The 27,995-nt window shown below is 38.8% G+C and overlaps 2 protein-coding genes and 1 pseudogene across 2 annotated transcripts in view; all 3 read left to right on the top strand.

Annotated features, from left to right (window-relative positions):
• Window positions 1-6,358, top strand: part of LOC137981808 (uncharacterized) — a 19,388-nt gene extending 13,030 nt beyond the window's left edge. Inside the window, exons 2-6 of the mRNA XM_068828855.1 lie at window positions 4,253-4,506; window positions 4,902-5,016; window positions 5,415-5,537; window positions 5,774-5,943; window positions 6,227-6,358. Coding sequence (XP_068684956.1) covers window positions 4,253-4,506; window positions 4,902-5,016; window positions 5,415-5,537; window positions 5,774-5,943; window positions 6,227-6,358 — 794 coding nt within the window. The remainder of the gene's footprint in view (window positions 1-4,252; window positions 4,507-4,901; window positions 5,017-5,414; window positions 5,538-5,773; window positions 5,944-6,226) is intronic.
• A 5,063-nt stretch (window positions 6,359-11,421) lies between these two features.
• Window positions 11,422-15,564, top strand: LOC137981807 (thrombospondin-type laminin G domain and EAR repeat-containing protein-like). Its single transcript, XM_068828854.1, has one exon. It carries the CDS (start codon window positions 11,422-11,424, stop codon window positions 12,505-12,507), a length of 1,086 nt encoding a protein of 361 aa, XP_068684955.1. The 3' UTR covers window positions 12,508-15,564.
• A 5,329-nt stretch (window positions 15,565-20,893) lies between these two features.
• Window positions 20,894-22,493, top strand: LOC137984076 (uncharacterized; annotated as a pseudogene).
• Window positions 22,494-27,995: the final 5,502 nt, after the last annotated feature.

Below are 27,995 nucleotides of genomic sequence, written 5' to 3'. Positions count from 1 at the left end.
AAGAGGGCGGTCAATCAAAGATATACTCGCGAGAGCCAAATTACAAAACTGAAAGGCTAAAACACGCGCTAGGCGGCTAGGGAGTCGTGTAGGTTCACAGGCACCCCAAGCTCAGTGAGAACTTTGTAACCGGCTTTGTAACCCTGCCCGGTTTACCAAACTGAGCCCTAACTGGGGTCCTAGACCGTAGTTTGTCAGCGACACGTTTTTTTTAATGTGTTTTTGAAGTTTAGCAACACGAAGGAGGTGTGACTGTGAGTGAACGAGAGAGACAATGCAGTCATGCCGGGACCCAGGGGGATAAAACAAATATCGTTACAAAGTTCAACCCGTCCAACATTGCTGAGAATCCACCTGCCGAAAATGTTTTTGGTTCCGATCGAGTGGACAAATTACCGCCTGAGGTCGCTCGCAGGGCTGCTATTACTTTGTTGTTGGGTTGAAATGAAAGTTTAATCTCTGTCAATTGATTCCGATGTGGAATTGTAACCGTGGGAACATTTTATCCAGGAATATTTGACTCAATTTGGTGAGCTCCTGAGAATTTAGTGTGCAGCCTTGGGATTTTATTACACTGTTGACAACCGAGGAATTGAAAACAGCTCAAATCGCGTCGAATCTGAAAAAAAAAGGAAGGAACTGCGACACAATAGCAATAAGGTTAAGCTTTTTAATTGTGAATTTTTTCGTATAATTGTCATCCCAAGTCTATTGTCGGCCGGGTTGCTATACAAGCTTTTATATTTTTTTTGGCTTTCCTCACACTGAGCTCGAGGCGCCTGTGGTAGGCCTGTCACTCTTGTTCAATTTTTTGACACTCTTTCCGCAAAAATTGAATTTCCGCTCTTTCTCTTCCCATAAAAAAGAGCCACACAATCAATAAGATCATGTAAAGCCGCGAACAGCGATGATGGTGTTGTGCGCAGAGTACAATTCTAGCTTTGCGCTAAAGCATATTTTCGTCGTTGTTGACGGCGAAAGTTGAGTTCATTTAATTCTTTTTTGCCGTCAGAAATCCCGGATCTCGGAGCTTCAAAGTGATGGTTTCCCGGATCTCGCTTCGTTACAACGCTAAATCCCGCGTCCCGTCCATAAATGCAATCCCGAATCCCGTTTCCGTATTTCTATAGAATCCCGAATCTCGAAAATCCTATTGGGGACCCTCTCAGAAATTTCAGAATAAATCAGCTCGACTGATTAATGAATCTATTCAATGCTATTCCCGCTACTGAGGCTTTATGTCTCTTAGGCTAGGAAAATCTAGAAACTCAACGGGCTAAGGCTAAGGCAAAGCAAATGTATAAAATAGTCAATGGGTTGGCTCCTCAATGCCTTACTGATCTTTTCATAAGTAAGAATGATATATCACATCATAAACTTAGGGGGTCCTCCAACTCACTGCAGTTACCGCTACCCAAAACTGAATTTGCTAGAGTGGAGCAAAATTGTGGAACTCGCTTCCTGCTACACTTCGACGGTGAATCTGACCCCCTTTCAATAATAAAAGTACTGTGCACACCTTTAGCTGATTTTTGCTCCTCTCCAACTATGGAGAAAATAGAAATATTTTTAGTGAATAGAATTATTAGCTGGTAATTTACAGTAAGTATAAAAAAAATTAACAAACCTTAAATAATTGTAAATAGTTTTAAATTTCCAAAAGATCTGGAAAGAAGCAGACTAACAACAATTTTTATAAAAGTGACGACACTTTTGAAATTAAATTTGCAAGACATGTTTCGGTCGTGCAACGACCATCTTCAGTTGAAAGTAGAGTGAATTTGAAGTTACATTTGAATTTATAATATGCTAGACAAAGATAAATAACAACGTGAAATAAATTGGGAATCTAACAAAATAGCCAAAGGTAACAAAAAAGAGTGTACAATGGAACATGTTGATTAGAATGAGAGAGTTAAATTAACATGATATAATTGCTTGTTTAAAGAAGGTTGCTCCCAGGATATATGTAATGCTTCTTTTATCTTGACCTGGAATTTTGTGGTCGCACGGTCTATAACTTCAAAACATTCAGCAGAGAGATTTCAGATTTGTTCATTTTATTGTAACCACACGCCCCTTGTGGAAATCAGTGCGGTTGTGGAATTTAGTGCGGAAAGACATGTAAATATAATCACAGAGGATGTTTCAACCATACAAATTCCACCGTACTCATTCTGTGAGGCAGCTGCAAACATCTCAGTAAGAGCATGAAATTTATACGCTCCAGTTTCTCTTTGATAAGAATTTAACTTTGCGATTTTAAATGCCTAACACACGAAGGCCACCTTCTTGCAGTTTTCTGAGGGTCTAATGAGCAATTCCAGAATCTGGAAGTGCATTTTGATTGGTCTACATAAATTCCGGCTCGTTCCAGCAGACGCTCGTGGGGGAGGAACGCGTGACGAATTCCTAAGAGAGTCTGCGTGGGAGGCTAATCTACTATGGCACTGTAATGATTGACGATACCAAAACAATATCACGTACTATTAGAGCTACATATTACGCAAGGACAACTTGAATCTCCTGAAAAACGAAACGCAGCTCAGTTGACATTTATGGAAAAAAACACTGTCAAGTTACGGCACTACCACACGTACGCCATGCATTCCTATTTTTAAAAAATATCCCGTACCTCCTCAATTCCGCCAGCCCCTCCCCCAAATATCCCGAATCCCCACAATTTTTTTACTTAAATATCCCGTATCCTGATCGCTTCTCTGTTTTTCGATCGACGGAGTAATTATATCGGTGGCCGGGTTGTTCATTCGCCACAAAGTCAAGACCGAGACCAGCCTTTGCAAAATTGGGATTTAAATAGTAAAAAAGGTTTTTCAAAAATATGTTTAATTTTTTAAAACAAAACTTTACTTTGCCAATTGACCAGTTCACGCTCTTGATTGCATCATGGGTAATCAGGGCAACATGGCAGAAAATTCAAAGGTTTGTATGGAAATTCAAATACATGACTCTACTTTATAGACTTTCGCCTTCATAAACCAAACAAATAAGTTCAAGGTCACAATAGAGATAAACTCATGGGCACCCAACGAGAATATAGTTCAAAACCACCTAAACATAGCATTGTCAAACGTATTTTAGTATTTAAACGGTAGATATAGGCATATTTTTATCCCCTAAAAATTTTTCATCTGTTCGGATTCCCTAGCTGAAAGTCTAGTGATCCGAAAATTATAGGGTTCAATAGTTACCTTTTCGAAAATTTCAGCCAGAAGAAAGGCTCGCGAAAATTCTACGTGACCTTTTTAGGGTAAAAATCCGTTAAAAATGGGCAATTATACCATGTTTTTATACCATCCTAGGACAGGCAGGCAAGCAAGGAATTTTACAACAAATGTTCCGAAAATTCTAGATCTGAAATCGTCTTCCGAACAGATATTTTCCGAAAATGACGTTGGGTGCCCCTGATGAACTGGACTTGGTATTTATTCTTTGGAATTCCTAAACATTGCTTTTTCGTCTCCATACATTTTCTGTAATTTTGTGCCTTTGGGATTACAGGAAATGTATGGCAGAAACTTTGGACCTCTTTTCAATAATATTACCAATGATGCACTCAAGAGCGTGAACTCGTCTATTGGGTCATTTAGTTTAAACAAGAGTGAATTAGATAAGAGTGTTGATCTATCACTTTGCGGCCTCACAGATACACTGGGCGCGAAACAAACAAAGGGCTAACCAATCAGAAGAAGCCATGTCACGCGAAACTGTTTCTGCCATGTTTTTTTCCAGGGAAATGACAAATGATTTTCGCGGTAACGGGTATTCTAAAAATAGACTCATTTGTGACTGTGCCGTGGAGCCCACCCATGCCATAACAACATTCTTATCTAACTTACTCTTGGTTTAAAGGTAGACTAAACCTTAACGACAAATTCCGGCATTATATAACATTTATCAGAACCACGAATTAGATGTCATTTAATATATTTGACTGAACCCGTCAGTATCTTGCCTCAAGCGAAACTAATTAATCGAAAACATTCAATAAATCGTTTGAGAGAATTCATAATAGCTTGTTTCAAGACTAGTTTCTCCAAGTGGTAAGACCTGCTATGTCCGGGTTATTCCGCACGTCAGAGAATTCTTCAAAAAACAAAAATCTGCAAAGCACTATTTCAAGCCGAAAGTGAGGTTTGCTATTATGAATGTAGCCAATTTTTGGGATCTTCGGAATGTGTGTTAAAATAGCAACATTTGTCTTACGCGTGCCTTGTGCCATTGTTCATAGATCTTTCCTGTCGAGCATTCCACTTTCTGCCTGTTCAATGGGGTCAACACTTGGAAAGTCACGTCTTTATGAATATCTCTGTGGGAAAGGACCAATGCGAGCGTTGGTGTCTCATGGATAACAAATGTGTGTCTGTCAACATTGGCAGCGAAAAATCTCCAAACAGCGTCATCTGTGAACTGAGTGATTCGGACCACTGCCAGCACCCGGAAGATCTCAAGCCAAGGCAGGGTTGGACATACAGAGGCGCAAAGGTACCTCATGATAAATTGAAATCAAAATATTTTGGGCTCGATTTCACCCTTTTCAGCTGAACTGAAAGGGAATGTATGGCTTCCCTTTATATGTCAGGCTATAAATCTCAGTTTTCCTCAGTTTTTACTTACCGCATTAAAGTGTTTCGTATATGGGATGTGAAACTAACTAAACGCACCAATAGCGCACCAAAATTGCATGGAAATGACATAGCTATTTGACGATTTTTCAATATCTTTATCTACTACTTGGTTGGGAAACGATTGGGAAAATGATAACAGGGAAAGCAAAACAAAAAGTAAGACAACAAATATCTCGCGACTGATAAATTCGAGCCAAGGAAATCCGTGATCTGAACTGAGTTCAATATATTACGATTATCTTACCTTATCAGAATCCTTGCTGTTATAAACCATGCCTCAACAATGGAAAGTGTCTTTTGGGATACACCGACAAGAATTATGTATGTGAGTGTCCATCAGGATTTACAGGAGAAAACTGCGAAAACGGTAAAGACAGGAAAACGTTTGTTGCTTTTTTAAAAACGTACAATGTCTAAGAGTGGCAGCCACTAGGTTAAAAAAGGAAAGAAGAGGTTCTGAGAAAGCAGAAATGCGTTTAAAAAAGGACGGTCATGTTCAGGTGCAAAGTGAGTGGTGTTCCTCGTTTTATCACGGTATTGGGAATAAACAGAGAGTTCGTTTTGAGCTAAGCCTTTGTTTTTTGTCAGAAACATCAATCTTCAAATGAAATAGGATGGTCTTTCCTTTGGTCGTGGTCATTCACTCCCCGTTCAAACGGTCATCATAGTTAATGATAGTAAAAGAAGGTCAAAGTGTTAAATGGATAATTTTTATCAAAGTTTGAAATTGTTAACTGAGTACCTGTATCCTTTCTTGGTATTCAGATGTCGATGAATGCGGCACCGGGAGCCATGATTGCAATGAAAATGCAACTTGTGCAAATACGGCTGGAAACTTCAACTGCACATGCAAGCCAGGCCTTACTGGAGATGGACGGTCATGTTCAGGTACAATAGCTAAGTGTTACTTTTATTCGTATCGCCATGAAATATCACTGGTTCATTTTGAGCTGCAAATTTTTTAGCGTACTATTCGTCAGAAGCATAAACTCTCATTTAAAATATGAGAGTATTTTTTTGTAGTTAGCCACATTCGTAAGTTAAGGCCTTGTTCAAACAGTCATGCTTGTTCAGTGATGATGGTGAACAAAGATCAACAACTGTTGGATGATTTTTATCAAAAGGCTTTGAAATCGTTAATTGCGTACCTGTATCCTTTCTTGGTATTCAGATGTCAATGAATGCAGCACCGGGATCCATGATTGCAATGAAAATGCAACTTGTGCAAATATGGCTGGAAACTTCAACTGCACATGCAAGACAGGCTTTACTGGAGATGGACGGTCATGTTCAGGTACAATAGCTAAGTGTTACCTTTATTCGTATTGCCAGGAAATATCACTAGTTCATTTTGAGCTGCGCATTTTTTAACGTACTATTCGTCAGAAGCATAAACTCTCATATAAGATGTGATGATAGTTTTTTTTGTGGTTGGCCACATTCGTAAGTCAAGGCCTTGTTCAAACAGTCATGCTTGTTCAGTGATGATGGTGAGCGAAGATCAACTGCTGGATGATTTTTATCAAAAGGCTTTAAAAGTCGTTAACTGAGTACCTGTATCCTTTCTTGGTATTCAGATGTCGATGAATGCAGCACCGGGATCCATGATTGCAATGAAAATGCAACTTGTGCAAATACGGCTGGAAACTTCAACTGCACATGCAAGCCAGGCTTTACTGGAGATGGACGGTCATGTTCAGGTACAATAGCAGTAGTGTTCCTTTTATTCGTATTGGAAATATCACTAGTTCGTTTAAAGCTGAGCCATTATTTTTTGTCAGAAACAAAAAGGGTGCACTGTAGTAGGACAATTCAAAGCATTCAAATTAAAGTATCGTGTACTGTGACAAGTTTTCCGGAGACCGATACAACAAGGGATTGTCGTAGACCACTCTTGTCGCCCCGTCTGATTTAAGCTTTGTTAACCCCTCCCACAAGCTAGTGTGAGGTATGGGTGTATCCATGAGATGAGGTCACAACTTGCTTTTTAATGCAAGAATAAATGTTCTTCAAAAAAGGAATGCAAACCAGTTTCTTAGGTCAATCAAGGTTTATTTAGTAAGCTCAATAATACACGCATTGATTTCTCACCTTATGATCTCCTAGAGGCCGAACGCAAAGCTGACGTCATCATCAAAACTTTTAATTCTTTATTTTATAAATGTAATAATTAACAAATCGAAAGGGGTTCAGCGTTTTCTGTACTCTTATCGACAATGATATTCGTCATCACGGTGGTCAAAATGTTGTGGACTCACGAGGCGCAGCCAACACCGAACCACTTTCGATTTGTTTTTTACCGCAATATTAAATGCCAAAGAAAGTGTTTCTTTCTGAGGGAGACCAAACTCATGACACAAAGAAAGAGCAAGCGTTGTCTATAACTTTCTCGCAATACGATTGGTTTATTTCCCAAAATGAGGGTTCCTGATTAGCTATTACATTGCGTGACAAATTGACGCGAGCAGCGTTGTCTAGACTCTTATCGACAACGGCCAATTAGCCAATCCGATTGCGAGATTACAAGCAATTGTGGTAAAAAATATATTCTTTTGCCGTGCGTATGTTTAGTGATAGATCGCAGATGGCGTCAAAATGTGGTAAGAACATCAGTGACACTCGGCTGCACTTTTTTGTCCTTACCACATTTTGCCGTCGTCTGTGATCTATTAGGCTGATTTAGCAACAGAAAGGGAACGTCAAGGCTACGGCGCGCGCAGAAAAAACACCAATGAGAATTCAGAATAGAATAGACTCCACTCTTTTCTTCTCTATTCTAAATTCTCATTGGCAACATGGAATCTATTTGTTAAATAGACCCATTCCTCTCATAAGCTCGGCCGCTGGACAATCAACTGCCAACGGGCAGGGCAAACGGACAAAACCGTAATTTCGATATAAAGTGCAAAACTAGCTGTTTTCGCCCACCGTAAAAGGACTTAAACTACTCAGGAATCACTAGGAATCAAACATTAGGAAAATGACAATTCGGGAAACTTAATGCAACTTGTGCGGTCTGTTTGGAGCAAAATCACAAGGAGTTAAAGTGCTACTATGTTCAAAAAAATCACTTCTTTTTTTTCATATTTTAAAAGTGTGTTTGCTTAACACCTGATTTGGAAAATTTTAAAAATTTTGTCCAAAGGCTGTTTACTTTGAGTGAAAGTTTTCGATTTCAAGGTCCGCCATATTACTCACGTTCAAAACTGACTGATTGGACCTGAGAGGGTTGGATCTAGGGAAAAGTGACGTCATTTACTCACAACATTAAAATTTTATGTGAAAATATTGAAGGGCCGCAGCCAGGATGAAACATAGTTAAAATTTAAAAAACGATCTCTGGCTAAAATGATTACAAACTACGAGCTTTCGACTGCCCGAACTGCAGTCTTCGACGGGTAAAATGAATGATAAGAAATCGATGAGAAAATTTAAATAAAAACGTACATTGCAAAATGATGAGAATGTAGAAAATTTATGAATATTTGTTAAAAAGAATGTTGTATTGTCCAGGTAAAGGGCACGAATTGTTATCTGCGTTAGGTGTCACTGTGGTATGCCACGCTTCTAATGTTTTTCTCGTTCTAAAAGTGCCTTTGTCAATAACTGACGCATTTTCGAAATCAATGGCGTGGTTGTTGGACCAAGCGTGATTAGCATTTCTAGAGCCTTTGGCCGCAGTTTTGGTGTTTCTTAAATGTTCTTTTTTTCGCGTATTAAAAGCTCTGCCGGTTTCCCCAATATAACACCACGAACAATTTGTACAGGGAATTTTATATACGACGTTGGTCTGCGATTCCATCGAAGGTCGAAATTTCGGTACTGGGAACTGTTGTTGTAGAGTGGTGAATGGTTTGTTTACAACCGTGACATCGTGTTTTTTGAGGATGCGTGTCAAAGGTTCAGTTACTCCTTTGATGTAAGGGAGAGAAGCGAAAGACTTGCGTGACTCGGTTGGTTCAACCATCTTGAAAAACATTCCAACGAGTTCCTCCGGGGATGCATTTGTTGTAGAAGCTCGAGTCTTTCTAGCGTGTATGCTTTTGATAAAGCTAGATGGATAACCGTTGGACTCCAGAGCTGCCTGGACGTAATTAAGTTCCCGTTTTTTTCCTTCAGAAGAATTGGGTAGATTTAGAGCCCTGTGCAGGAGACTTGATGCTGTGCTGACCTTGTGTTGCCTGTTGTGATGGGAATTAAAATCTAAGTATCTGTCTGTATGGGTGGGCTTTCTGTAAACATTAACAACGATGACTCCATTTCTTCGGGAGACCAGAGTGTCGAGAAAGGAGATGTTTCCGTTACATTCGGTCTCAATGGTAAACGAGATGTTAGGGTCAATTGAATTTAATGTGTCATGGAAGGCTGAGACGTCGTTCTTCCCAATGATGCAAAAACTATCGTCCACGTACCTTTTCCAAATTTTGGGGCAAACGAATGAAATACTTATTGCGGACTCTTCGATCTCCTCCATGCAAAGATTGGCCACAACGGGGCTGACAGGACTGCCCATCGCACAGCCATGGATTTTTTTATAAATTCTGTCGTTAAACATAAAATAGTTGCTGGACAAGGTGAATTGAAGAAGTTTAGTGATGTCATCGATGTCCAAATTTGTCCTTGAAGGAAGGGTGGCATCTTGTTCAAGTTTCTTTTTTATGTACACACAAGCTTTATCTACAGGGATTGCGGTGAAGAGTGATACAATATCAAAAGAGACCAAAATTTCATTATCATCAATCTCGATATCGGATAATTCTTTGGAAAACTGCAAGGAGTTGACAACAGAGTATCCGTTGCGATTCTGAAGCGGAGAAAGGATGTCCGTTAGACATGAATTTGGATGTGTTGTATAGTGCTGAGCCAATACAGGTGACGATGGGCTTCAGGGGATTCCCTTCTTTATGGTGCTTAACAGAACCGCGAATCGCTGGTGGTGTGCCGTCAGTTGAGTGAAGTTTGCGGTATGTTGGTTCATCTATTTTTTGCTGTCTCTTTAAAGAGAGGAGCATAGCGTTCAATTCAAGTTCGATTCGGCGGAAAGGAGATGTGGAAATTACTTCATAGGTGGATCTGTCGTTGAGTGAGGTTTCCATCTTGTTGTCATAGTCAGATCTATCCATGACAACAAAACAATTCCCCTTGTCGGCCTTCATTACGACTCTGGACTGGTCTTTCTTAAGATTGTTTAAGGCTTTTCTTTCTTCTTTGGAAACATTATTGTGTGCCGGTAGTCGTGCCCTATGAAGAACAGCAGCACAACTTGTTCTAACCGCATCTTTGGAATCATCAGGCAGGTGGCGGATGGCAGCTTCAATTTCAGCAACGATGTCCTTATGTGGTATGATAGTTGGCGTTGAGGCAAATTTGGGGCCTTTCTCCAAGAGAGATCGTTCCTCTGGTAAAAGTGGTTTCGTGGAGAGGTTCACAACCCAGTTGTTTTTGTCGATGTCAGCTTTTTGAGAACCCCTGGTGTTCAAATTAGCGAGTTTTTTGTTATGTCTGGCATTGATGTTATTGTGAAAAAATGTTGCTCTGCTTTTCAGGAACGACATTAAAGTCAAAAAGGTGTCCTCGTTGATTAGAGAAGACAGTTCACACTTGGTATTTTTAATGTTGTCGTTAAGCTCGTAGTTTTTAATCATTTTAGCCAGAGATCGTTTTTTAAATTTTAATTAAAATTTTAACGTGTAAATGCAGCTTCTTGTGTATGCAAAACACGAGTTCAAAAGTTTGAAAACCCAAAACTCCAGTCCTGCATATTAATTTTGCGGCGTCAGTACACACGCATTGCATTCTTAAACTGGTGAGCCTTTGACGTCATTTTCTCCTCGATCCAGCTCTCTCAAGAACTTAAGTTAGTAATAGCTGACCATTAAATAAGAAATTTTTTAGTTAAAAAAAACCAGGGGTCTTTTTGAAATAAAGGCTTAGAACTTTGGTTGGTTAGTGTTTAGCTAACATAGTTCTGAAATCCGAAATCCGTCATTTTCTCCTCGATCCAGCTCTCTCGAGATTTTAAAGTTAGTAATGGTGGGCCATTAAGTAAGAAAATTCCAGTTAAAATAAACAGGTGTCTTTTTGAAATCCAGGCTTAAACTTGGGTCAATTAGTGGTAAGTTAACATAATTTTGAAATCCAAAGAAAAAAAAGAATTGATTTTTTGGCCATTGTAGCACTTTAACGCAAAATATATGTCAACGCCAAATCCTAATCTTTCACATCAGGACTGCTTTAACGCGAAAAACTCATACATTTTAAAGCAAGCTAACAATGTTCATCCGCGTACGTGACACTGACGCTATTTACTGGTCAGTAAATGAAACGAAAAAAATCACATCTGGGGTTCTTCCCGAAACGAATGAAACACTTTCGAAATCGTGCTAAAGCTAAAAATAAAAACTTTAAAAAAAAGTTTGTTTCTAAGAGCAAACTTGGCTTGTGGAAAAAAACGTTTTCATGTTATCCTGGCTATTTAATATTGTATGGGTAATGCCCTAGCGACACAGCCATATTCTTTTATTCATCAAGGTTTTTGCAACAGCAAATTGATTCCGATTTAAAAGTTATCAAGACCTGCACTGATGCCATTTACAAATTAATGAGTAACACGAAAAAATAAAGCCCGAGTATCTTCCTGAAACGAGGGAAGCACTTTCGAAATCGTACCTATAGTGAAAAGCAACCATTTTTGAAAAAAAAAATTCTTCCCGCAAGTTGAACATGGGGAATATCATCCTGTGTATTTAATATTGTGCGGAGATTTAAAATAATGAGACATTTCTGTTATTTATCAATTGAAGATTGTACCGGCAAATTGAATAACTTCATAAAGTATCAAGACCTGCCAACACTGCCAGCCCTGGATGTTGAAGTGTTCACCATTGATGGAAGTTTGTTTATGGCCTTCGCTCAGTATCGTACCCACGGTAAATATAATTACAAGGTGGATTCTTACATCTACAAACTAAACGAGTCGGCGGGGAATTTTACGCTTCACCAGACCATAAACACCACTGGAGCACTCCACATCGAATACTTTATGATCGCTGATAAACATTACATTGCTATCGCCAATTATTGGGATGGAAGTATTTATAATCTAAATTCTTCCGTTTTCCAGTGGAACGGACACAGTTTCGAGCTTTGCCAGAACATTTCAACATCCGGAGCAACCAGTTTTAACTTCTTTAAAATACATTCGGAACTGTTCCTTGCAGTCACGAATTCTTACGATGGAAGTTCTTCCCGTATAAACTCATCCATCTACAAGTGGGAGGACAATAAGTTTGAGGAGTTACAGGAAATAAGAACACAATACGCGTGGGCAAGTACAGTGTTAACAATAGACAACGAAACATTTATTGTTTTTGCAAATTGGAACGATTCGGATCCTTCCCATTCTTCAGACGTGATGAAATGGTCGGGGAAGAAATTTATCGACCCGAAATTCCCTCAGATCTTTGGCCTTAACGTCCGGGATCTCAAGTCCTTCACAATCGACGATACTGTATTCCTTGCATTTGCGACAATGTCTGGAATTGTGATTTACAAGTGGGACGGTGAAAAGTTTGTTAATGTGAATCAAACTTTTTCAAAACCACGTAACGTTTGTAGCGTGCATACGTTTACGATGTGTGGTCAAACGTTCCTGTGCGCCACAGGTTTTTCTAGTAGTGAGTTGGTTTTGTATGTGCACTCGGAATCTAAGTTTATGGCAATGTATCAAGACATTGAGAACAAGGATTGGCCAACAATTGTGACGTCATTCGAACATAAAGGTCACACTTACCTAGCAGTAGCAAACTTCTATGGGAGTAACAGCATCGTGTATAAGTCAGGTTTAAAGTGGTTCTAAGATAACTAAATGTAAAATGGCTTTGGAGTGGAACTTGTCAAAGATTTATCAAATAAGACGACTAAACTTCATATGAACTAAATTACAGGTTCGTCAGTCATGAAAATCAACTGATAATTTGAAGCTGCTTTTTGTGGCCTCAACACTTGGCTTTTAATTCCAAACGCGGACTCACACAAATAATTTCATTTGAAGGATTTGTTAATCTAGATAAGGTAAATTGGCGTATTTGAAGTTGTTACCTTTGCAGTTTTTTCTTCGTTGAACATTTTTTTCTGAGAAATGGTATCATAACCAACTTATAAGTTCTTTCAAGTGGTCAGTCTGCGTTCAGGGTAGGTTTGGTTGGCCCCCCCTAAAATATTAACTTTGCTCGTTTGTAAGTGAAGAAAGTCAAGGCTTTTTTTAAGTGGAGATCTTTTTACGTGTGATAATGATAATTTTATCGGGTTTTTTTGGTTATTTTGACCTATCGCAATGGCTGAGATGGAAATATTCATAAGCTTGATTTCTATTTATGAACAATCGCTTTGACGTTTTTGCTTAATTCCTCCAACACTATAATTAAACAAATAATCACCGTTCACATGCGTGGTTCACTTTAATTGAACCCGTCATCGGGTGGAGTAATTTAAACAAGCATGAAGTATCACACACTACGTATCAACTCTCATGATAGGTTTTAATATTACGATTAATGATGTTAACGAGTAAAATCCAAGGTTATGTCCTTGGGTATGTCCGGGTAGCGTTGTTTATATAAATGTGCGTAAAAGAGCGAAGAGATCAAGACTACTAGAGTTTGACAATTTGAGAAGAAGGATCAGTTTCATTTCGTAACTTTTCCATATCTTCTCTTTGCTCTTCCAAAGGAGGAACTGTATACAAAATGCATTTCCAATTGATCAAAATGAACGCAATGGCGTTCTGAGTTATGTCAAAAGAATGTGTTAGATGCTTTACACAGAAAAATACAGCACACATGTTTTATCTTTTGACAGAATGCTAGTTTGATAGTTCGTAGCCATTTCTTTCAAACCCAATAGCCCAATTTCGATATATTAAAATTCAGTTTTAGACAAAAGGCATCACGAAACTCATACAAATCCTTCCTTTTTTTCCCCAGAACCGCAAAATCTCGCTTCTTGTTTTAAGTTGAATTTTCAGTCAATCTATCGAAATTACAACCGGACGCCCACGATCATGGGTTCCTGATCATAATTTAAGTACTGCATGAATAACTGTAAAATTTTAAATATGACCAAAGAATCTACAGTCGATCCGAACAGTTCCAGTTGGGAGCAAACCAATCTGTTGATCTCTGTTGTGTGTGTGTGACAAACACAGGCGTGCCGTTAAACAAGGGAGTACCCCTTTGATATTCTAGGCGGGACTTCAACCTGCGATTTCAAGATTTCAATTCAGACACATCAGCCAGTCATAAACGAGGCCTCCGGCATAAGCTCATGGCTAAGAACACGTTTCGGTAAAGTGTGTAATTGCTAAGATTCTAGAGTTTGCGAAATACTCCGGTGATCTTCAATAATTACAGGGGTAGCTCACTTGGTGTGAGGTAATAGACAAATTGAACTCCACTGCTAGGAGATATATACACCAGATTTAATCAAAGTTCAAAATCTCAGTTTCCTTGAGTTACAAAGTGTCGACAATTTGTAGAATCGACGATAATTTTACGATGTAACAGCAGTAGTACTACAAGTAGATTTGTAGCGATGAGTAGTGAAAGTAGCAGAACAGTAGTAGCGGTGGTAGTAATGGTGATGGGTTCGAATTCGGTCGACGACTCACGCCAAAAGATAGCTTGATAGGATATCCATTGATAGATTATAGCAACTAGTAGATTCTACGATCGCTGAACAATAATAGCTGAATATACCGTAAGAGTGCGCAATTTTATAATAATGCCTTAAGTGAATAAAACTAAGGAGTTGTCTAAAAACGTGCACTCCACAGTTTCCTAAATTCCCTCACGGAACATGTAGAAGCTATCGATAAGCATGAAACTGCAAATTCCTAAGGAAATTGTAATATTGAAGCACGTTTACCCTTTAAAATACTATTTATAATCACTAGAAAATTCGTGAGAAAAACAAAAAATAGAAAAGTAGGCGTTTCAAAACTAACATATAGATATGTACTAACTGCTCGTCGAAATCATAAGATAGCACGCGTAAAAGCGGTAACATTGCAAAATAGTCAATAATAATTATGTATGGGGAACTACAACAGGTTGCAAAATTAGTCAGACACTCCCGTTAAAAAAAACACCTTTTTAGCTTTCAATACCCACTGGATCTAGAACTTCCAATTTTTCCCACTTCCCCCCTTCCTCTCCCCTTTTCAAGGTTAATTGTTCAAGTTTCCAGCACTTTTTTGTTCTGCTAACAAAAATTGATAAGGGGGTAGGAGGGAGGGGGGCTGCAGTGTGTGAGGAAAATTGGGTAAGTCAATAACGTCCCAAGAAGGCGAAGTGCGTCTGTTAATTTTGAAACCTGTTGTTGCATAGGATCCTCAGTTGTGCACCACTTATTAATAATATTGTATGATATTGAAAATTGTATACTGACCATTTTAAGGACGGTGCCTACCATTGTTATTGTGCATACGTTCTGCGAATCTTGAGATACCCGGGTTTCCTATCGGTGATGATCACTAATACAGGGATATTTTTGCGCGGTTTAAAACTGTCCCGAGAAAGTAAATCTTAGTAAGTACTCTTGGTATCCAAAAAGAAAATTGGGGGGTAACCATGCATTTTATGGAGATAATTAAGCTTCAGTTTGAGAAGTTATTTCATGAATTATCTTTGAAAAATGCGTGGTTACCCCCAATTTTCTTTTTGGATTTCAATAACACTTGTTAAGATCTACATTTCCTATATAATCATAGACGTGGGCAAAAATATCTTTGAATTAGTAGGCACTGTCCTTTAACATACTTATTACGAAAACACGACAAAAGTGTTATTAAAAATTAGGTATGGCGTTTTTGTTAACTGCTATGAGTCATTCTTTGTTTCTAGTGAGAATTAAACAAGTAAATAAAACGAGTTATAAAGTATCTTTTGTTGTTGTTTTTCTTTTACCTGTGAATGTGTAGTAACCTTGATTTCATGCAATACTTCCTCCGTCGACAACTGCAGAGTTTTTTTTCCTCCATAGTCCTCTTTATGTATGTATATCTTCCGTTCGAGCGTTTTGTTTTACTTGACTGTCAGAGTGACTGGCATAATTTTCCACTGCAGAGACCATAAAGTGCCCGGTTCTAGTGAGGGATTGATTATGTCGCCCTTTGAGCATATAAAAATGACGGCGGTAAAGCTGGGCAGGTACAAAACACAGGTCAAAGGTCATTGTTTTACCAATGCAGAAACAACCCGAACCGTTTACAAATGTTAACATTTGCCCCAAAAACTTTTGTTTAGGACTAATTAGGCCTAAGGTTAGCTTTAATGGTTGCTTAGGATACGTTGTCTTGGCAAAATAATGACTTGCGACCTGGACCTGTGACCTGTGTTTTGTACCTGCCAGGTAACACTTTCTTGGGGATAATTCTTACGTGACGTCAAGGCGATGTTGGTGTCCCAGACTACTCTAGGAACTGAGTTGGAGAGGTCTTTCCATTCGACCAAATACTTCGAAAAAACCGGGTAAGGAATCGGATGGTACAGAAATATCCCGGAAACAAATTTCGAGAATTTGGGTTATCTCGTAAAGTGGTCCTAAAGGTTCCGGAATTCCGGAAAAACTGGAGTAAGCGGCCAACCGGAAAATGATGTCCCATTCGCCAGATGAAATTACCGAAATTTTAACTGAAAAGCGCTTCGAGTCTTTCGGAAAGGTTTTCTCGTGTTTCGAGATTTTCGAAAATTTAAGGTTGCTCCGAATCGCCTCGCTATTCTCTGATTTCACGGAATTTCAGTGGTGTCCTTGGTTCCTTTGTTTCCACTATTTGTGGCAATATCAATCAGTATCTCTCCATATTTCCAATATGCTTTTATTTTCTCACAATGAGCCTGGGCTGCCTGCAATGAGTTTAGATTCTCAAAAGCTGGTCAATTCTTAAAATTTGTCAATAATTCATAACACGAGCCGAGATTATTAATACCGTTTAAGTAATTTTTTATATAATAATTATAATTATACACTTCCAATTAGTATAATATTCAGCCTCTCAGGTACTGACGTAAAACCCCGCTTTGTATACTTTTTACTTTCCTTTTACTTCATTTCCTTTCTAGTCTGCTACACAGCCGTTTTTAGTGTCGTCACGCAACGCTCCTCCCCACTAACTCCTCATTAGCGGGGAGGAGCGTTGCGTGACGACACTAAAAACGGCTGTGTAGCAGACTATTTCCTTTCTTGTTTTGTTTTTGGTCAGAACAGAGATCGACGTCAGTACCAGAAAAGAAAATCTAACTTCTTCAAATTTACTGTGTGTGTGGCCTACCTTCCAAGAGAAAGTAAAAGGTTTTCATTCCTCAGTGTTATCGACAGCCTTTTCTGTTAAGTCAGACAGAAATCAGAAAACTGATGTCTCATATAAATTAAGCCTGGTTTGCACTGCGACCTAAGCATAAGCATAACGAAGTTCATACTTGTTGCATAAGCATAAAAGAAGTGACATAACCAAGCGCAGTTAGCTCCAGACAAAAAAAGTTCACAGGAGAATGAGACGAGCCACGTTCGAAAATGGCGGACGGCCTTGTGCTTATGTTAATGTTGCACCGCTTTACACAATTATTAATGGGACATAAAAGCATGAGCATAAGCAAAAGAAATTGGAAACGTTCCTTTTTCTTATGCTTATGTTACTCCCGGTTTACACAGCTGATGCTTATGCTTATGTTTATGCCTATGTCACATTGTGAACCAGGCTTTAGTAATACGTACACATTAACCTGGTTTTCAAGTGACGTCATCGCCGCAATGTCGGTGGACGAAAAACAAAAGATCTCTCATTAGCTCCTTTTGTTCTTCCTCCAGCAATTGTACATTGCAGCATTGTTATCTGTATCTCTAGAGATTGGTTGCAAACCATCAATACACGGTCACTTTCGTCTTCTCAAAGATGCGTCCTTTTATAAACGAGACATGTGACAATAATAGTGGCCGGGTATTCTAGAATGCGAGAGAGATTTTCTGATGTGTCCCTTAGCCTGGTATTTCTTTTGTCCTTCTATGACCACATAGAAAGAAAAGAATACGCATACTAGCAAAAGCACCTTGACGCGATATGAACATAGTAAGTAGACGCGACACGAACTTAGCAGTCGTTTCGCACAACTTTCAGATATATTGTAAAATTTCAGGAGGTCAAACCAAGACTTTTACACTCGTTATTTTAAACAGAAACGTTCAATTTCGCGGAAACTAGACTCGCAGTTGCTGGTCATAATCTACACGGGCAACAAAGTTCTCTTTACTTACGCTCACTATTGGGCGCTTTAGCACGATGATGGTAGTGCCGAAGAAAACTGACGTCACTTTGAAATTAAACATTTGCGCCTTCGTGGCAGTCCACCTTGGTCGCATTTTACAATGTTGGTAGCAACGCTGTTCAAGAAAATGTTGACGTTGTCGCCAAATCGTTACATTTAGCAATTTCAAGTAACTTGTTGTTTTGCGCAAGACGAGACATGATGTGAAAAGTCTGCCGCACGTGCGCACGTGCGCACGTGCGCACGTGGAGAACGATTTTTTTTTAAAAAATTCTTTACCAATATATCCTTGGGCGTGCCTTTTCAGTCGACGTTGCTGAGGCGTTCTATCACTGGGTACAGAAACAATTTAAGATTCTTCAATTGGTAATTTTGGTGTCTGGAGCAGGCTTGTGTCAGAACGTGTAGCATGCATGTTTGATGACGTTTGTTCAACATTTTTTGTGGGAAGAATGTTTTGATTTCGATCAAACATTTTGTCCAACATACAACAAATGTGTAAGCGTGTAGCCACCCTTTCAACAATAAATACCCAAATAAATTTTCAGAAAAATTCCTATCTGAAGTTAACTTCACGGATAGAGAGAGGTCACTTGAAAACAAAGACAACAGCACACAAAAGAAAATATTTCCTTTTGTTACACAATACCACCCGGCTTTACCTTACCTTAAGGACGTTCGCGCCAATTGTTTCTGCGCATCCTTACTGCGCACGCAAATGCAGACGCCACGTCATACACGAGCGCGCGCGCTAAGTAATAAAATATGAAATGATAGGGCAAAAGGCCATTGCTATAGCTTTGCCTGGATTTAACGGTCTTGGACGTTCGGTGACACCTATTTTTCTTTCCAGAAACGGATTTTCTTTACAATTATCTCCGCGTTGTCCAAAAATGAACAAAAAGTCAATGTGGGAAGTTAAAAAAATTTCAAGATTTCTGCTCACGGGACATCAAATCTTGCCATCTTGCGGCTGCAAGGCAAGTGAAACTACGGTCGCTAAATGCGAACTTGATCTTTAAGGAACCTCACCAGTTGACTAAATTCACTTAATAAGTCCACTTAAACAATATTTGGCAGAGAAGATTTCACTTCAAAGATTTAATTGCAATATATTTGGGTTTACAGACACTGGCCTTATTCGCTAACGAAGCCCGATTTTGTCACATTTTGGGTATTTTTCCGGGCATGTTCTCTCCAAAACGAAGTCGGTGACCCCCCATTTTTTTTACATTTCTGACATAACTAACTCATCATCTTACGGTGGTAAAAGTTTCAGAAAAAAATCAATGTTGAAAAATTTTCGCGCGAACGTCCTTAAGAACATATTTATGGGGAAATGGCACCTTATTCAAAACCAACCGCACCTTAGAGAAGTATTTAAGGAGCCACCCATACTATCATATCGCAAAGGAAAGTCGTTAAAAGACACCTTCGTCAGAGTTAACTTTTAAAGGCATAGATTTTAGAATCACTTGCGAATGGCTGGAGTCGCGCAGGCCTGTCAACACTTTTTCAACAATGGTAAGTAATGCCCATCAAGACCAATTAAAATCTCCATTCAATTCCACGCACAAACAGGCCTAAATCACCCCAAGCACAATTGAATATCTCCCTTCCCTCGGCAGCATTTCCACCATTTAGGTGAACTAGTAAATCTCCAGTCAATAGCCCATTTCTGAGTTGCAGTTTGTCTTGGTTTCAAAGCGAGTCCTTGTGCACAACCATTCAAATGCAAATGAGAGATGTATTTTCATGGAAATCAAACTTATTATCACTTAAATGGTTTAGCAGCAAAACTCATTTTTAACCAGAGGCAAACAGCAAATTGAAAATGGCCTATTCCACACACGAAACATCGTTAAAGTGCCTATGAAGTGAAAAATATCTTTTGCTTCCTTTAGAGACCTTTCAGAATGATGAAGAATGGTGGTTTCTCTGTTCCAGAGAAATTCAAGTTTTTGTTCAAAAATTGATGATGTCACAAACTGTACACATGACTGTAATAAATCACAAAATTGAGAATATCTCCGAAAATATTGCATGGGTGTTTATTTTTAAACTTGGCAGCAGTAATCTACGTCAAGCAAGGCACATAACGATATCCTCTAATTTTGCTGCTGTGTCTATTTAATGCAGGATTGAAATTTGTCATTTATTGTCGTAATGAGACATGTTCAGTCTATAAAATAAGCAAAAGATTTTACTTCATTTAGGTAAACTACAATCCTGGACAAAAGTGTTGGGAAGGTAGCTTCACTTTAGAGATAATCCCCCTCCCCCTTATCAAGTTTGGATTTTCCACAACAAAAGTGGTGGCTTTTCCTCCAACATTGAATATGGGGAAATGGGAGGAAGGATGTGGGGGGGGGGGGGGGGGGTGGGGGGGGGCGTCACAAGAGCTTGGTATTTCCAAAATAGTACAGCCAATAGTTAGACTAATCGAATTGACCACGATTGTAGTAAGATGGCCTCGACCGAGGCTCTTGTGGCGCGGACGACTAAGGGGCCGATACCAACATAAACCTCGGAAGTGGCTGTAAGAAACCTACCCTTTAGGAATTGCTCTGAGCATTTCACTCGTAGGATTCCGATGTGCAGTAAAGTGTAATTCAAAGTTGCCGTTTTTTGACAATGAGTCCATTTCCTCGTTCATTTCCTGTTGGCGTTCTTCACTTGATAAAAACAGGCAACTCCGACTAAAGATTACAACGTGCTTTCCCTTGAATTCTTCTGCCATCTTAAAAGTTTCTATTGAAACAATAAAGTTTAAACCAAAATATTTTGGAGAGAAAAAACTGTCACTCCCTATTGAGAGAGAAAAAAACATGGAAAGCTATCATTTGTGCATGCGTGGTGGAGTGGCACTAGGGGTGTCCTCGGCTTCAGTCTTACACGAAGTACTACCCCAACTGCTGCCGTTAACAACATGGCGGGCATACAACAGTGTTGGAGTTATGATGATTTTGATCTTGATGACGATGTTTTCGTTTCTCTTGAAGAAGCCATGAGAAAAAAAGAAGAAAGCTACTTCGGTAACCCGAAGCATTACATGCTATTTTCTGGAGCTGCAATGGGAAGTGATACCTATTGGCAAAAATTAGGCGCCAAATACGGGGTTCGTGTGAAGGCATTTTCCTTCAAGACTCATGGCAGGAAAGGTTGTGGTAGAGTTGTTCTGTCCGATGAACAATTACAACAGGCTGATGACTTCTAACACATGGCAAACAAAACTTTAAAACGACGTTTTCCGACTGGGAAACCCTACGTAAATAATTTACTTCGAAGGAACTGGCACCAAGTCAAGGATACCAGTGCAGTGTTTGCAATTGGAAAAATTAGCGTCCACGGGAATATAGTTGAGAGCGGCACTGGGTGGGCTGTGGAGATGGCTGTGGACGCCAGGAAACCCGTTTACGTGTTTGACATTGTCAGCAGTGGGTGGAAAATGTATGACTATGACAAGAAGAAGTTTTCAATTTTTAAGACTGTGCCGAGACTGTCCTTAAATTTTACAGGAATCGGCATAAGAGGATTGCCTGAGAATGGGAAAGCTGCTATTGAAAAAGTATTCCAAGAAACGTTTGGGAAATCGCCAAGATAGGAGTTACAAATTATATAGTGTTACCTACTTGTAATAATGTATATAATCCCTCACTTATAATTACACTGATATGAGTGTGCCAATAAACAAGTTTAGTTTGCAGGTCAAATCACAGGTCGCTGTTTTTCCAGTTTGTAACCAACCCTTATGCGTTTGTAGTTCTAACATGAGGACTAAAAGCTATATTGAAATAAAGTTTAGGCCAAAGATTAGCATTAGGAAAGTGTTAGCCTAGGGTTCTTTTAGTATTGGCAAAACAATACTTGAGATTGGACATGTGAAATACACTTACTTTTGATTCTAGAACACAGTTATAGGGTAGTGTCTACTTAGATCCCCAAGTGCTCTCCTTCCACTTCACCCACTCGGTCTGAATAACATTGCTTCTTGCAAATCCAGCATAACTAATGCCCTGAAACTTCTCTTTCACAATACTCTTATCATTCTGTAAATGAAAATGTGATTGAGGGGAAAACTTGGAATGCCACTCCATGGAGTACCCTAAAAATAGTTTAATGTCCTTTAACTGTACATACCTTGAATGAATTCAAACTTCCACTGGTGCTGGTCTTGTAGTGGACAGCCGCCATTTTGTAAAAAGATAATCATTCTGCTTGCCACTTCCCAGAAAAGTAAATGTGCTTTGTCAAACATCAGACATGAAAGGAGAGAGGCAGGTTTTATAATGACTGAAATTTTTGCTTCACGAATTGGGCAACCTTTTTTTGGAAGTTCAACATTGAAAAATGATATTTTTTTTTACTCCTTAACAAGTTTTAGGGATTCTCCATTTGGTTACTCCTTAGTGTGGTACTCTGTGCTTTATCCTCAACCTGAAGATGTTTCCGTTTATCAATTTCTAACTTCTGGTAGAATGCTTCCACTTAAAAATCTGCTTAGAATATCACAAACCCTTAATTGTGTTTTGTTGATATTTTGTCATTTGTATGTATACTTATGATTATGGTTAAGTGATTTTTATGCTTTAAAACAAGTTTCTGACCACTTTCAATAAATTCATATTCTGTTATGTGCAAAAACTATCCATTTAGAACCTGAGGATGGCTCTAGTTTACTTCATTTTTTACTGCTGATCAACACAACATATATTGATTTGATAAACTGGAATTAACAAATAGTAAATTAAAGTGGTTGTCTTCCCCTTTTGTTTTACAGACTGGAGGAGGAAAAGGATAAAAGAAAAAGGCAAATCAGTCATAAATTTGGACCAGCAATTATCCAAAATTGAAACACTAAAGATACAATTGAAAGTGCTTTTTATGATGAAGATTACAATGAAATTGATCAATAAATTGGAACATATTGATATAAGGGGTAATGTACAACATGTCGGGTGATGAGGTGATGTTCATTCCACACGAATCATTAGACTTAAGTTCAGACCAGAATCATCTGAGGAGCTTCTTGAATCAAATTTGTGGAGCAGGGCTGGTGCAGTGGTTGGTCGCTCACTTCCCACCATTGTGGCCCAGGTTCAATTTCTAGACTCGGTTTCGTGTGAGTTGAGTTTGTAGGTTCTCTACCCTACTGCAAGGGGTTTTTCTCCAGGTACTCTGGTTTTCCCCTCTCCTCAAAAACCAATGTTTGATTAATTTAATTTCCATTGATTTGAGTTGATTTACAGGGTACTCAATTAATGTGCCCTGTGCAGTGCTAGAAGACTAGACACTTCAGTGGAGGAAGATGCCAGGATTAAAAATACTTGATTTATTAGACAAAGAGGAGGTGGTGGTCGAAGACAAAACTAAAAACGAAGAAAACTAAAATACCATTACCCCTTTGACGTCCAAACCGGCCTAAACTGGCCAGACTTAGTATTTTTAAATTACTCTGTCTAACGCCAGACGATTTTACTCGTCAATGGGGAACCCCTGGGAGTCAATGGGTAAAGCTCCTGTCCTCTTAAGCTGATTAAGAAAAGTCAGTGGGTTAATCACTCAGTGAAAAACTATGTCCCCATTTACCCTTTGATGTCCAAACCGGCCTAAACTAGCCAGACTTAGTATTTTACTCTGTCTCAGTAATGCCAGACAATTTTACTCGTCAATGGGGAACCCCTGGGAGTCAATGGGTAAAGCTCCTGTCCTCTTAAGTTGATTTAGAAAAAGAAGAGAAAGAAAGAAACTGATCAAAATTATTGGAGAAACTGTTTTCGTATTACAGCAGTTATCAGTCACATGCGCCCCTCAACAACTTATTTTCATTTTTCTACACTAAATTTGGGTGGACTTCAATCAAATGTTTCCCTGGTGAATTGGACTGTTGCCAGGTGAACAGGACTATTGTTATGGAAACAATTGATTGACATCGACCCAAATTAAGTTTCAAAAAAAGCAAAAAAGTTGAGGGGCGTGTGTGACTGATCACTGCTCTAAACCACTGCTGTAAAACACTTTCCTTTGGTTTCTCTCCTTTGATTACAAAAAGGGTACAAATAATTAAACCAAAGGATAACAAGATTGTAAAATATTAGAATACTTTTACCAAAAACTACCAACTTCTTTTTCAAGTGATAGAAAATCTAAACTAATTCGTGAAAGTAAGATCCGCTTGTCCTGAAAAGCTGCTCTTTAAACATGTTTTCAAGACCAGCAAAAAGACAAGGATTGCAAAGATTCATGACTTAAGATGTTTTCCTTCTGGTGTTAGTAAGGGATTTATGTCACCCAAAATACGTCCGAAAAGGTTCAGGACTTTAGAGAAACAGATCCTTGTCCTCCCAGATACGAAATTTCTAACTTAATGTGGCTTACTACAGTTTTCCGACTCAGGAAAAGGATCAAGATTTTAAATTCTGTGTAATTGAAGCAACAGCATGTCTCTTCTGAAGTGTTAGTCTTGATGTAAAATGTACTTTTACCTGACAAATAATTGCATATCAGGGGAAAATACGAATTATTTAACAATTATTCGCCTCAGGCTCAGTGATTATCGGTGAATATTCACGGAGACGCCTGAGGCGAATAATTTTGTTAGTATAAACACATAGGTGATTATTTCAAAAAAGAGAAAAAAAAAAAACATTTCAACGCGAAAATCATCTTCATTTTCAGTGGCAAAACGACTACTGGCAGCCATTTTGTCCGTCGAGGTGATTATCGGCTGATAATCCGAGATAGCGAGCCAATGAGAGCGCGTGATTGTGTATAATGACCTGTGTACTCCTGTGTATTTATACTAAAGATCATTTAATATAGTGACCGAGCTCCTGGAGGGTGTCTGGAAGACCGTTAAACTAGCTGTGTGACCGCACCTTAGGATTTCCTTAGAAAGAAAGAATAATCAAGTATAGAAAAAAATCTGTCTCACAGGTTTTTCCCAAATGGCAAAAATGTCGATTTTCGTCTAGTTTGATAATAACTGAAAACTGTCCGATAGATCTTTTTTTTTAAAAATGTTGGCGTTTTCGTCTTCCAGGGCTCGTGCTACTCCTTGATGTCCTTGAGAAGCTCTGGAATTTAATTTTGGACTTCAAGGGTGCTTGAAAAGCCCATGAGAAAAATGATTTTGTGGGAAAGTGCTTGAAAATTCCTTGACTTTTTGCTTAGGTGAAAGTTGTAGAGAGAAATGTCAAGAGAAAATGAAGATCACGCTGAGTTAAAGACATTTCAAAAAATTGAGCAAATTGACTATTGGGGAAAGATTAATGCAAAAATTGAATTGCCCATGCGTGCAATTGACTTGCAGGATGTGGGAAAGAATATCAATGTAGGCTTTTTCAGCAAAGAAAACACTGAAACACGGTGTATGGCATAGACATCTCCTTACAAACACTCCTTGAAAACTCAATTTCTGGTTCTTGAAAATTCCTTGAAAACTCCTGGAATTTTTTTTGCAAAATCCAGCACGAACCCTGTCTTCCTATTGTTTACTAATTCCCAAAATTTTAACCCTGGTCGTACGGCTAGATTCTAATAAGTGGGATGATCGCTTTCACTGAGACCTACAAACTCCGCAGTTCAAATTTTTATGAAAATTTTATACACTGTATGTCATAAGCGCCAAAAGCTACCATGCCAACTTAATAATTCTGTCAAGGAAACTTTCATTTAAATATGTACTGCATGTCAATAGTTTTAAAATTTGTTGACACCAGTACGGCAATAGAAAACTGTGAACAGGTGACCGTCATTAATTAAAAGACTAGAATCAGCTGCGTTGGTGAAGAGAAAGCAAAAAACTTGACCACCAACTCAGTGGAAAGAAACATTTAGTAGCAACCATTAGCCGTCTTTTGCAACCGTTTCAACTCTTTTATTCTCTTCACCGCGGGTTGCAACCTTATTCAGTAACTGAAGGAGGAATGATTTGTTCCGGTTGATACGGGTACTGAGTGGAAAGTAAAATGTAAGGAAGGGTGATTTCATGTTCATTAGGGTCTTATCATAACAGACTGATATCACCGACGCATTTTTACTCTACTTGGTTTTATTTACTCATTTTCGATGCCGTTAATGGTTACTATCGGTTGAGCAGGGCTACCACAAAGGCGTTGTCGGTGAACCCTTGAGAAGAATGCTTAGTGCCAACTCTTAGTTATGCCTAGTCTTAATTATACTTGGCAACATAACAAGTTCCCGTTCAAAGACTGTTTTTGCTTAATGGTCTTATAACTTTGACGTTTTTCGAGCGAACTGGAAGATTCAAAAGATCTCGAGCCTCCTTTTTGACAATGACTTTGCTGATGAAGTTCGATTGTGCCGAGCGAAATATCCGAAAGCCAAGGTTGCCACCGCCGGTTAGGGAAAAGTCAGGGAAAAACAAAAAATTTTCAAGGTCAGGCAAAAATCAGGAAATTTTGCAGGAAGTCAGGGAAAATCTTTTATATTGTCAAAGTCAGTGAAAAGTCAGGAAATTTTAGTTTTAGCAAATAGTTCACAAGATTTTGTGCACAAAATCCTGTACAAAGCACAAAAAGGTCGAAAACAAAGAGAAAAATATTGATGGCCTTCAAAAGAAGCTGAAGCAAATGTGATTATTCAACGCATTTAAGGTCAGTGAAAATTATTTAAAGGTCAGGGAAAGTCATGGAGAAATCATGGAATTTTTTTTGTTACTGATGAGTGGCAACCCTGTGAAACATACTTCCTTAAATGTCTTTATTTTGTTTTCTTTTCGTTTCAAGCAATTTTTTTTTATTATTTCTTTTTTCAATCATAAATAATGTTAACTACACAAAAAGTGTTCGGTCATCATTGTAAAGGGAGGTAAAACTTCCGATGTAAAAGATTTATTTTGGCGGACAAGTTAAGGCACGCCCGATTTTTTCCTCCTCCTCCGTACCGCTTAGCTTTCGCATGGAAACTCTCAAGAATAAGTGATTCAGACGGTCCTATGGAAGGATCATTCCGGACAAAACGTTACAGGTGTAGTGATGGGTGCTTCTGTGTCCCGCACGACACACCAGGGATCGCAACTACGAATACAACTCCACACACTCTTACACGTTTTGCTTGCATAGAAAGGCTGGACGATCTAGAATATTCTATGCATTGCATCCTAAATTTCTATTTTTAGACCTTTATAGAGTAGGCAATGGGGTCTCTGTGGGATTAATGAACAAAGTCCGAAATGGAGTCAATGAAGCTAGGACCCTCAAAGAACATTCATTTAGTTATCTGGGCCTGGTTGTTGAAAAGCCGATTAACGTTAATTCAATGCAGATTAAAAATTAACCAAGGAGTTTATTTCTCTACTCCCAAGTGCTGTTCAACGCTGATATTCGGCAAAACTTTATATTAGAGGAAGTCAATCTTGAAAAATATAAATAAGCAAAAGAAACTTTCACCAAATAGTTGAAAGCATGAGACAAAACTGGTTTACGTTAATCCTGCATTAAGTTAATCGGCTTTCGGACATGCAACCGGGCCCTGGAATGTCCGAAATTCTCTGTTCTAATGAAACTGAGCAGCTATTTGGTCTAATAGTAAGCAACTATCTGCTAACCGTTAACCACTGTGACTTCAGGCCCATGTCCTTACTCATATGACAGGGGTTTCGTTTCAGGTCGGACGCCGGACGCAACGTCCGGTTGTTTGACATGTAACGTCCGGTAGTTTACACACGAAATAATTATTTTTTCAAGTGTGAAAATCGTTTTTTTTTTTTCCATTTATTAACCAAAGAAAGACTTGCCCCTTATATTACTCTCTTAGTTATGTAATGCATACAATCCAAAAAAGAAAGGAGATAATTCCTGTCATACACATGTATAATAAAATCATATTATTCCCCGTCCGTTCCCTTCCCCCCCCCCCCCCCCCCGCTAGCGAGAAATATTGACCAGAAACGTTCGCTGACAACTGACCCTGACTTTGATCAGAAAGCATCTGTCCGAATCAGTCTTTCTCACGTTTCATGTGTACATCATCTCACGGAAATGAAAAAAATTACCAATTTTTT

This window comes from Montipora foliosa, chromosome 13, assembly GCF_036669935.1.
Source record: "Montipora foliosa isolate CH-2021 chromosome 13, ASM3666993v2, whole genome shotgun sequence".
Taxonomy (NCBI): Eukaryota; Metazoa; Cnidaria; class Anthozoa; order Scleractinia; family Acroporidae; genus Montipora; species Montipora foliosa.
This window is presented reverse-complemented; position numbering and strand designations above follow the sequence as displayed.